The 12702-nt window shown below is 42.6% G+C and overlaps 1 protein-coding gene across 1 annotated transcript in view; it reads right to left on the bottom strand.

Moving 5' to 3' along the window:
- cdk5rap1 (CDK5 regulatory subunit associated protein 1) overlaps positions 1–12702 on the bottom strand; it is a 96550-nt gene that overhangs the window by 78006 nt on the left and 5842 nt on the right. Inside the window, exons 2-5 of the mRNA XM_079843978.1 lie at positions 9905–10008; positions 9696–9730; positions 9504–9604; positions 1963–2173 (exon numbers count right to left, since the gene is read on the bottom strand). Of these exons, the coding sequence (XP_079700104.1) occupies positions 1963–2173; positions 9504–9604; positions 9696–9730; positions 9905–10008 (451 nt within the window). The remainder of the gene's footprint in view (positions 1–1962; positions 2174–9503; positions 9605–9695; positions 9731–9904; positions 10009–12702) is intronic.

The following is a 12702-nucleotide window of genomic DNA, read 5'->3' as shown; positions in this document are numbered from 1 at the left end:
ACATTTTGTGTGTCACCCTCATTTATCACATCTGATTCAACTCATCAGCTCGTTAGTAGAAACTGCAAGAACTAAATTGGGCGTGTCTGATAAGGGAGACATACAAAATGTGTAGGGCTGGGGTGCCTTCAGGACAGGTTTGAAAACCACTGCCCTAGGGTGCTGATGCCACCTTTTGTAGAACTTGGTGGCACCGGTGCCACTACTCTCATATTTTAGTCTGGAGCCCTGATAAAACCAACAAAAAGACAGGGTAGACAGCAAAGTTAATAAACTTGATGCATCTACTATGATCTATGTATATTCACACATACAAATACATGTACAGGTCATATAATTAGAATATCATCAAAAAAGTTGATTTCACTAATTCCATTCAAAAAGTGAAACTTGTATATTATATTCATTCATTACACACAGACTGATATATTTCAAATGTTTATTTCTTTTAATTTTGATGATTATAACTGACAACTAAGGAAAATCCCAAATTCAGTATCTCAGATAATTTGAATATTACTTAAGACCAATACAAAGAAAGGATTTTTAGAAATCTTGGCCAAACTGAAAAGTATGAACATGAAAAGTATGAGCATGTAAAGCACTCAATACTTAGTTGGGGCTCCTTTTGCCTGAATTACTGCAGCAATGCGGCGTGTTATGGAGTCGATCAGTCTGTGGCACTGCTCAGGTGTTATGAGGGTCCAGGTTGCTCTGATAGTGGCTTCTGCATTGTTGGGTCTGGCATATCGCATCTTCCTCTTCAAAATACCCCATTGATTTTCTATGGGGTTAAGGTCAGGCGAGTTTGCTGGCCAATTAAGAACAGGGATACCATGGTCCTCAAACCAGGTACTGGTTGCTTTGGCACTGTGTGCAGGTGCCAAGTCCTGTTGGAAAATGAAATCTGCATCTCCATAAAGTTGGTCAGCAGCAGGAAGCATGAAGTGCTCTAAAACTTCCTGGTATACGGCTGCGTTGACCTTGGACCTCAGAAAACACAGTGGACCAACATCAGCAGATGACATGGCACCCCAAACCATCACTGACTGTGGAAACTTTACACTGGACCTCAAGCAACATGAATTGTGTGCCTCTCCTCTCTTCCTCCAGACTCTGGGACCCTGATTACCAAAGTAAATGCAAAATTTACTTTCATCAGAGAACATAACTTTGGACCACTCAGCAGCAGTCCAGTCCCTTTTTGTCTTTAGCCCTGGCGAGACGCTTCTGACGCTGTCTGTTGTTCAAGAGTGGCTTGACACAAGGAAAGCGACAGCTGAAACCCATGTCTTGCATACGTCTGTGCGGAGTGGTTTTTGAAGCACTGACTCCAGCTGCAGTCCACTCTTTGTGAATCTCCCCCACATTTTTGAATGGGTTGATTCAAAATCCTCTCCAGGGTGCGGTTATCCCTATTGCTTGTACACTTTTTTCTACCACATCTTTTCCTTCCCTTCGCCTCTCTATTAATGTGCTTGGACACAGAGCTCTGTGAACAGCCAGCCTCTTTTGCAATGACCTTTTGTGTCTTGCCCTCCTTGTGCAAGGTGTCAATGGTCGTCTTTTGGACAACTTCCAAAAAGTTTGGACAACTTTGAGTTAATCAGCTGATTAGAGTGTGGCACCAGGTGTCTTCAATATTGAACCTTTTCACAATATTCTAATTTTCTGAGATAATTCAGTAATAATCAATCAAAATTAAAAGAAATAAACATTTGAAATATATCAGTCTGTGTGTAATGAATGAATATAATATACAAGTTTCACTTTTTGAATGGAATTAGTGAAATAAATAAACTTTTTTGATGATATTCTAATTATATGACCAGCACCTGTACATCTACAATCATTACATTTAAAGAAAGGTTAAAAAAACATCCTAAACCAACATCAAATCTAATTTAACTAATTTAAATCTAATCTAACTCTTAAAACTACACGTATACTGCATTTACTCACACAAAAGCGCTGTGCCCCTCCAGAGTCTGATGGACAGGCATGACATCAGCATAGGTCTCCTCTAATGATAACAACACATTGCTGGCCCTCTGGCCTCCGTGAGCAAGAGATAGTAACCGGGGCAGATCTCTGTATGCGTCTGGCCCTGCCAGAACATCCACCAACTTCTCCCGCTCAAGTAATTCAGACTTCAGTCTTTCCGCCATGCAACCTACAGCAGGACAGAAGATATGTGTATTAGGTAGGGATGTAACGATACACCTATGCCACGGTTCGGTTCATGTCACGGTTTTGGAGCCACGGTTCGGTTCGGTTTGCTGTGGGTCAGGGTTCATGGCGGGCACCAGCAATAATAACACTAGATTTACTTTTAACCTAATAATAACAACAGCAATAATGTAACTTTATACATTGGCTTCACGTTTTCTTTTGAGCAGTTAGCATACCTAAACTCAAATTAAATAAATGTCTGCACTTTAGACTAGTCAAAAATAATCTACTTTTACCATAATGTTGAAAACAAAGCATTTATTTCATAAAAATTGATGATACACTCAAGTAATGTCCCACTGTAGCCTACTTAACAAACACATCAATTGTATGAATATGACTAAAACTGATGAATAAATAGGCCTATAAGTTAAAGCTAATAAATATTAGATATTAAAAAGCAGTTTATTAATACTGTTAATAGTTAATATTGTTAATAGTTTGTTAAATTGTTAATAGTTTGTTAGCCACCACACTCATTTCAGTCACTCCGAGTAACGTCAGTGACTGACGAATGGGGTTTCGCTTAGAAGCCTCGGTCACTCCACCCAGCCGCACAATCGTCTCAGTCTGCTCGCCGCCGAAGGCGCCCTCCCACGCTTCCCTCTCCCTTTGCACCACCCCAGCAGCAGCCTTCACCTGGGCCGCACAGAGGAAACTGCAGGAAGGCATCCAAGTCCGCTCCAGCCCCGCAGACCGCGAAGAAACGCCAGGCTAAGCGGCGCTCCTGACGCAAACTGCTCAGGGATAGGCAGTTTTCTACGGGCCGGCGAGCTCTTAGAACGAGTTTCCAGGCATTTTATTGTATCAACAGATACCTCTGCCACGGGCTGGGGTGCCATGTGCAATGGACATGCTGCCGCAGGCTCCTGGACAGGACCCCAGCGCCTCCTGCATGTCAATTGCCTCGAGTTGCTGGCAGTACAGTTCGCCCTGCACCCCTTCCGAGCGTTGCTTAAGGGTCAACATGTACTAGTCAGGACTGACAACACGGCCACTGTAGCGTACATCAACCACCAGGGGGGTATACGCTCCTGCCGTATGTCTCAACTCGCCCGACACCTCCGGTGGTGGCTACCATCACTTCCGCTAGGGTAGAGTCTACCAGACACGCCTATGCGTTGAAGTGGAACCTCTTTGTCACCTGGTGCTCTTCTCGCCAAGCAGGCCCCTGGAAATGCCCGATCGGGTCCGTGCTCTCGTTTCTCCAAGAAGGGTTGGAACGAAGGCTGTCTCCTTCCACCCTTAAAGTATATGTGGCCGCAATATCTGCCCACCACGACCTCTTGGAGAACAAAAAGGTAAGTCAGCACGACCTGGTCGTCAGGTTCCTGAGGGGAGCGAGGAGACTGAATCCTCCTCGTGCTCCCCTCGTGCCCTCTTGGGACCTCGCAGTAGTCTTAGATGCTCTGCTTAGGCCTCCCTTTGAGCCTTTGCAGTCAGTCAATCTTAAGTTCTTGTCAATGAAGACAGCACTCCTGACCGCTTTGGCCTCAAGAGGGTAGGGGACCAGCAGGCATTTTTGGTTGACGAAGCGCGCCTAGAGTTCGGGCTAGCTAACTCTCATATGATCCTGAGACCCCGGCCCGGATATGTGCCCAAGGTTCCCACCACTCTGTTCAGAGACCAGGTGGTGAACCTGCAAGCGCTGCCCTTGGAGGGGGTAGACCCAGCCTTGGCACTGCTCTGTCCAGTACACGCCCTCCGTGCTTACGTAGACAGAACCCAGTGTTTCAGGACCTCAGACCAGCTCTTTGTCTGTTATGGTGGGAAGCTGAAGGGAAAGGCTCTCTCGAAGCAAAGGCTGTCTCACTGGATAGTGGACACCATTGTTTTGGCATACCAGCAGCATGGTCATCCATGCCCCCTTGGGGTCAGGGCACACTCCACTTGGAGTGTGGCCTCCTCTTGGGCTTTAGCGCATGGCGCCTCGCTAACAGACATCTGCAGAGCTGCAGGCTGGGCGACACCGAATACATTCGGTAGATTTTACAATCTCCGACTGGAGCCTGTGTCTGACTATGTACTCACCTCTATTAGTGGCCGGTAATGGACTAGGCTCAGGTGTCTTCGCTTGCTCGCCATTCCACTCCACGGACTGGATACGTGCAATATTCTCCTCAGGTGAGCTTCCCGGAAGCCCTGAGCTCCTCCAGCACTGTTTACGCCGACACCAGTAAGTCTGCCCTCTCCGAGTCCAGACCCTCGTGTCAGGCCAGGTGCCTCCGTGTGCATGGTTCCCCTCTGGGCGACCCCCACACGTGTATTTCCACCGTAAGCCTCCTTGAGCAGGTGTCTTTCCCTTGGCAAGCCCATGCCACCCTGGGGTTAAAAATCCACCTTCGGCTGGTTCCCCAGAGTTCCCCGTATGCAGCCCTCAGTGGGTCATATGTGTACTCTCTAGGTCCTCCCTACGGGTAGGCATTCTGGCGCATACTTACACCTGGAATATGCCTCCCAGTGTACCTTGGTATTCCTGTGATAAGTGGAAGTCCTTCGTCCGTACTAGTCTTACGACAGGGCACTCGCACTTACGCAGGGCACTGGAATCACAGCCGAGTGGCGTGATTCTATTGGGACCCCATTCGTCAGTCACTGACGTTACTCGGAGTGACTGAACGAAAGGGAACGTCACGGTTACGTATGTAACCCTCGTTCCCTGAGGAGGGAACGGAGACGTAACGTCCCTCTGCCACATCCGCTGTACCGCTAGAACGGCCGGGAGTTCAGTCTTGGCTCCTCAGCAGGTAACATAATGCGACATTGTCAGCGTACTTCCTTATATACCCACGCGGTGGGGTGGAGTCCACTATGCAAATTCCGCATGCCCATGGCATTGGCACTGCCATTGGGTGTTTTCTAGATCTCGAAGTTGATAGGCTTCTAAGCGAAACCCCATTCGTCAGTCACTCACGTTACGTCTCCGTTCCCTCCTCAGGGAACGAGGGTTACATACGTAACCGAGACGTTCCCATGGCGGATACACAATACTTCATGAACTGTTAATGAAACATGAAAACTGCTCCTGGTAAACAGAATGCACATCATAACTGCATGCAAATCCTTCCCAGCTCACACAAGTCGAACCATTACGTGATTTATTGGTACTTTACTTTTATTTCATGACTTACGAATTGACATCGTAATGTTGCATGCTGAGTTTCTCTTGTGCATATAATATAAGGCGTGATAGCGCGCATGTAATTAAAGAGTGTGCGCTACGAGCACAGTATAGTGGCTTACAGGACAGGAAAGCGGTTTTCTGAGGGGTGAGAGATTTTTTGTTTTGTAACAAGCTACAAATATGACGATGTTGCTGGGACTCCAGGTAGCATTTATCGTACCTGACTAAAGGGGGAAACTGGTTATCTTTGCCCTTCCATGAAGCTTGAGCGATCGCCCAAGTCACGTGACACGCACTTCGAAGACAAAAGTTAGTGTATACTTAGTAACTAATATTATTATAATAATATTTAGGAAAAATACAGCTCTTATTAATTGTTAAACGTGTACTAATTACTATTTAATCTAATGTCAAAGAAGAAAAAAAATATTTTGTGGCATAAGGTGAAGTGAGAGCTTGGCCAGGGCAGCAGGGGGCAGGGCACGCTCGGTTCCAGATGAGAGTATTGTGGTTCGAACCGTGGGTTGTGTATCGCGTTTTTTCGGTTTGGTTTGAATATCGTTACACCCCTAGTATTAGGGCTTAACAAGAAGGATGGCCAGTTGATGGCACTTGCTCAGTCTGGGCCAGTACAGCATTTCTGCCTACAATTCAGTTTATGCAAATGTAGAGCTACTGAAAAAAAAAAAAAAAAAAGTAAAAGGCCGTACCCACATAACATATGTCCTTGTGTCAAAACACAGCTAGACATGACACAATAGAATGTAACAGAACACAGGGTCTCAAAAATGCAATTATATTTAAGTTGACATTACTAACCGCACCACACCATTTATTAGCTTTGACCAAAAGATAACTCAGCGCAAGTTCAACTTCAGAACAAATGCGTTTACTCGCTGACCGGCTTAATCACACCACCACCGCTTTTTAGCGCAATGAGATCCGATGAGAAGCATTACAGTTTGCCGCAGAGGTCTCTGATACAAACACAAATTTCTTGTTGACTACTTTCAAACTAGTTTAAAGCCAGATGAAACAGTGCTGACATCCTCAACAACTGACACGGAAAACAGGAGGAAAATTGTGCGACAACAATCCAGTTAGAATACTATACTTTTCGGTTCACAAATCACAAATATTTAATGTAACACTAACTTAATTTAAGAAATAATTTTGAGGCAGAAATGTAGGATATTAATTTTAAAAAAGTATTATATTATTAATATAAACATGTATTAAATATTAAAAGAGCAATGAAATGTAGGGCAAATTACATAAACCAATGGTTAGCTTTGAGATATATACAGTGAGGAAAATAAGTATTTGAACACCCTGCTATTTTGCAAGTTCTCCCACTTAGAAATCATGGAGGGGTCTGAAATTGTCATCGTAGGTGCATGTCCACTGTGAGAGACATAATCTAAAAAAAACAATCCAGAAATCACAATGTATGATTTTTGTAACTATTTATTTGTATGATACAGCTGCAAATAAGTATTTGAACACCTGAGAAAATCAATGTTAATATTTGGTACAGTAGCCTTTGTTTGCAATTACAGAGGTCAAACGTTTCCTGTAGTTTTTCACCAGGTTTGCACACACTGCAGGAGGGATTTTGGCCCACTCCTCCACACAGATCTTCTCTAGATCAGTCAGGTTTCTGGCCTGTCGCTGAGGAACACGGAGTTTGAGCTCCCTCCAAAGATTCTCTATTTTTTTTTAGATTATGTCTCTCACAGTGGACATGCACATAAGATGACAATTTCAGACCCCTTCATGATTTCTAAGTGGGAGAACTTGTAAAATAGCAGGGTGTTCAAATACTTATTTTCCTCACTATATATATATATATATATATACATACATACATACATACATATACATATATATACATATATACATATACACATATATATACACACATATATATACATATATACATATATATATACACATACATTATATACACACATATATATACATATATACATATATATATACACATACATTATATATACATATATATATATATATACATACCGGTAAACATACACCAGATCTGCGTCATATTCTCGCGCATGCGTCGTGGAGGCATACACGGAAGACAGTAACAAGTTGGATAAAGGTGTTATTTTGATTTTTTTTGCGCACAAAAACTATTGTTGTCGCATCGTAAAATTATTGTAGAGCCACTGTGGTGAGATGGACTTTGTAACGACGTTTTAAGTGCCTTTTATGGGTCTTGGGAGTATAAATGTACTGAATGCCAATGGAGGCCTATCTGAAGCCTTTCTCAGCCATCAGCTTTCAACTAAAATATCTTCATTTGTGTTCCGAATATGAACGGAGGTCTTACGGGTGTCGAACGACATGAGGGTGAGTAATTAATGACAGAATTTTCATTTTTGGGTGAACTAACCCTTTAAGGTCCATGGTATCCCTGTTCTTAATTGATGATGTACTTATCCATTTCCTTGTGAGTACCGTCAAGATTAATCTCTGGTGCCGTGCACTTGCAGCGAGAACCCGCCCACACGCTGTTCTGATTGGCTGGGGTTTTTGATTGATTTATTGCATCTCGCAGTCGCGTCGCGTGTGGTGTGGACAGACATGTTGCTTATCGCTGGAATCTTATTGCGTCACGTGTAGTTAGGACACGGTGTTAGTTCCAATGAAAGGAACTCTTAATGCTTCAGCATACCAAGACATTTTGGACAATTTCATGTTCCCAACTTTGTGGGAACAGTTTGGGGATGGCCCCTTTCTGTTCCAACATGACTGCGCACCAGTGCACGAGCAAGGTCCCTAAAGTCATGGATGAGCGAGTTTGGTGTAAAGGAAATTGATTGGCCTGCACAGAGCCCTGACCTCAACCCAATAGAACACCTTTGGGATGAATTAGAGTGGACACTGCGAGTCAGGCCTCCTCTTCCAACATCAGTGCCTGAACTCACAAATGCGCTTCTAGCAGAATGGTCAAAAATTCCCATAAACACACTTTTAAACCTTGTGGAAAGCCTTCCCAGAAGAGTTGAAGCCATTATAGCTGCAAAGGGTGGGCCAACTCCATATTAAACCCTACAGATTAAGAATGGGAAGTCATTCAAAAATTTAATTAAGGTTTTTTGAAGGTTCCAAAACAAAATCACCTAGCAACCATACATTAAAATCCCTGGTAATAACATCAAATTTGACACACAAGTCAACACCAAATATCTATAGAAAAAAATACATTCAACTTTGTTTACATGATACCACAATTGTTTGATTGAAACAGCCTATATATTAAGACCTACTGTACCGCACAGATGTTTTATAATGTTAAACATCAGACGTTTTTCCCCAACAGTTAACCAAACCATATAAGGGATTTCCTGGTCATAAATTTTACTTATAAGAGTTTCACTTGTGGACTTTCTGCATGAGGGTGCCCTCTAGCTTCCAGTATGAATATAACATTACATGAGTGTGTTTAAATCTCCATAATGCTCAAAATACTCCAATTTGTGCAAAAATGGGGGGGGGTGCAGAAGACTGATAAGAAGTGATAATGTCAACATATAATGTAATTCTTTTGAGCTGTAGGATTTTTCGCAATACTACACAGAGTTCTTTTTCCACAACTTATGTGCAAAATAACTTGATAAACTCTGAAAATCCTCATTAAATGTACACATGCTTCTTTGACATCTTCGCGTCTGACTTGATCTCCGCTCTCGCATGACAGAAGATTACTCCCTTTTAAGACACAGAAGAGTGTCTGCAAACTGCCATTTCTGCATCTTTCTCTGACACTTTAAAATGCTTCCACACCGCCGACATGTTTGCTGCATTAAAAAAGCGTGCGTGCCTCTCACTCCATGTTGGTTGCTATCTGATCGCGTCATAAAAACATAACTGTTCAGTAAAATGTATTCTGTCTTTTCATTTATTCGGCCGTACACCTAGCTAGCAGTATATCTTTGCTGAACATTTCTTTACATCTGATACAAAATATGTTGCTAAAAAGTATCATTTTTATTTACATTTTAATTTCTAACATATCACCAGGGTAAAATTCTGAACTGCTTCTTTCTGTTGAGCCCTGTGCATGTACATTCACACAATTTTTTTTTGAAGAAAATAGAGGAATTATTATAATAGTTACCTAAGACACCTATTTTTAGAGAAGTCTTGTGTTTTTGACTCCTCTTTTTTAAGGCAGTGAGATGTTTAAGTCGATTCCAAATTGTTTGCTCTGCCTTATCTCTGTGAAAAGAGAAAACCATTAAACCCTAGATCTGAAAGCAAATTGCATTAAATATACTCATTCTTTGCTTTAAAAAGCAGTATTTCTTACCTTATGGAGCAAGTGACAAGCAGCACCACATTGGCCTGTAAAAGAATATCAGATGAACAACATTAAATCCTTGATGCAATTAAAGAACATTAACCATATTCTGCTATTCCGACTGTATCACACACACCTTACAAAAATTTACCACGGTAATCTTAGTTTCTACATATGGATTTTCATTGTGAATTTTTATTAATGAAAGTTTGCAGTACCTCGTGAAGCTCATGTGTCCGTGAATATCCTGCTTTCTGAAGAATGGACCAAGCAGTTTCAGTGTCACTGACATTCATCTGACAGCCATATGTCTCAAAATATACTGAAAGACATTTCATATGTCAACATATAGCATAAATATTCTCTAAGAAAGAATTTAGACTTCAAAATTAGTATAGTGAAACAAAATGACACATAATTAGCTACTGGTTAACTTTCAACTGATATTCACAATTTTTGAATCTGTTATGATCTTTTTAATATTGTGTCTACTCACTGATGAATGCAACATTTCCATACAGCACAAGTCAACTGTGCATTCACCTGGAAACAATGGTGTTAACAGGTAAAGTAGCTAATTAAAGGATTAGTTCACCTCAAAATGAAAATTCAGATAATTTACTCACCCCAATGCCATCCAAGATGTCCATGTCTTTCTTTCTTCAGTGGAAAAGAAATTAAGTTTTTTGAGGAAACGTTTCAGGATTTTTCTCCACACAATGGACTTTAATTGCAACCAATATGTTGAATGTCCACATCAATGCAGTTTCAAAGGGCTTTGAAGTGCTTCAAATGGTACTGCGCGATCCCAGCGGAGGAATAGGGTCTTATATAGCGAAACGATCTGTCATTTTCTAAAAAAAATTCAAATGTATATACTTTTTAACCACAATTGATCGTCTTGTGCTGGTCTGCAAAGAGCCAGGCATTACGTAACGTATGTTGAAAAGGTCACTCCGAACGTGGGTGCACCGCCCCATTGTTTACAAAGCGAACGTTCGAAGACTAAAACAAACGCTTTTTTAACAAAACAGGTAAAACAATGACAAAATTAAATAATAAATATGTCATTCAACATACAATAGCATTTGAACGATCCTCCTTCTCCACACTTTTAAAAAAATGGGGCAGTACTTCCGCCAATGTTCGGCGGGACCTTTTCAACATACGTTACATAATGCCTGGCTCGTTGCAGACCAGCACAAGATGATCAATTGTGGTTTAAAAGTATACATTTGAATTTGTTTTTTAGAAAATGACCAATCGTTTCGTTAGATAAGACCCATTACCCATTCCCATTACAGAACACCTTCCCCTTTTAAGTAAGGACTCTTTTTATAGTAACATGTTGAAAACATCTTTGCTGAACCTTCAAACTTGAAATTAGTTACAGGTCACCTAACTTTCATTACATTCACATAAACAAACAGTGAACTTTTTCCCTTTTTTTTCTTTCTCTCTCTCACAAATTCAACCGTTCAGGAGGCTGTGACACTCAACCAGAGCTGGTCACGTAAGGTGCTCTACTCAAGTCAGTGTCTCTGGACCTGTCTCCATCCTTAGTAGCATGCACATGAGTCTCAGCATCACTCTGTCTAAGGGATGTGACAGTGGTTTCCATGGAATTGTGAGGTAACGGCCCCTGAACTGCCCGCATGTGAAAGCGGTTTCTCCTGATTAACCTCCATCAGTCTGTATGAAGTAAGACCTTGGTGTTTCTGCTTGACTAATGACAGTCCCTTGTGATTTTTCTCTCTGCAGCCACACTCTTTGTCCAGTCTGCAATATTGGTAAGGGACATGTTTTGTGCGCACATTGTACCTGCGTTGCTGTCTCTCTTTTGCCCAGTTGTCCGATTCCCTGACTCTCTTAATGTTTGGCCAACGAGGGGTTAGAAAAGTTGGGAGCTGTGGAATGGTAGAGCGCAGTTGTCTCCCCATCAAGAGCTGTGCTGGAGAATACCCATTCTCCAGAGGAGTTGACCGGTAGGTCATCAAAGCTTTTGATTTCTCACCCCCCTTTCCAGAGTCCTTTCACAGTAGCCACTGCGCGCTCTGCTTCCCCGTTTGCTTGAGGGTATCCTGGGCTGCTAGTGATGTGTGTAAACCCATATTCCCTGGCAAAGTTCTTAAAGAGTGCACAGCTATACTGTGGCCCATTGTCGGACATAATAGTCTCTGGGATTCCATGGCGGCTAAACACCTCTTTTAAAGCCGAAATTACAGTATTGGCTGAGGCTACATTCAGGCAAGCTACTTCAATGTAACGCGAAAAATAGTCTACAACCAGAAGGTATGTATTTTTCTCCCAGAAAAATAAGTCTGTACCCACCCGCTGCCATGGTCTCTCGGAACCGCAGTATTCGTGGAGGGAGTTCTTCTAGTGCTTTGGTGCTAAGCAGCGAGAGCAGTGGTTTGTGATCCGTCTCCAGTCTAAATTTTAGACCCAGGAGGTAAGATGACAGCCGTTCACATGCCCACGTGGCGGCTAAGGCCTCCTTTTCGATTTGGGCATAATGTCTTTCTGCATCAGACAGACTCCGTGAGATGAACACAACTGGTTTCCATTTTCCGTCTGCCTGCTTTTGGTTCAGTACGCCCCCCAAGCCAAAGGAAGAGGCGTCAGCAGAAACACATGTCTCTGCTTTTGGTGAGTATGGTGCCAATACCCGCTGTGAACTCAGTTCTGATTTTAATTTCTGAAAAGCCTCTTTTTGTGGTGATTCCCAGCACCATTCATTTTTCCTCACTGAGCAGGCCTTTGATTGGACGGGTGTAAGATGCAAAAACTTACCCAGATAATTAGCCATACCCATCACTCTCCTCACTCCATCTACCCCAGTTGGTTCAGGCATCTCCAAGATCGCCCTGACTTTGTCTGGATCTGGTGCAACACCGTCTGCCCCGATTCGGTGCCCCAGAAACATCATGTTGTCTGCTGCAAACACACACTTCTCGTTTAAAGTCAAGCCTTCATCTCTCAGTCTCTTAAGGACGCAATGCAGTCTCTTGTTGTG

This window comes from Gobio gobio (genome assembly GCF_949357685.1).
Source record: "Gobio gobio genome assembly, chromosome: 19".
NCBI classification, from domain to species: Eukaryota; Metazoa; Chordata; class Actinopteri; order Cypriniformes; family Gobionidae; genus Gobio; species Gobio gobio.
Note: the sequence above shows the minus strand (reverse complement) of the source record. Positions and strands in the feature narration are given on the sequence as shown.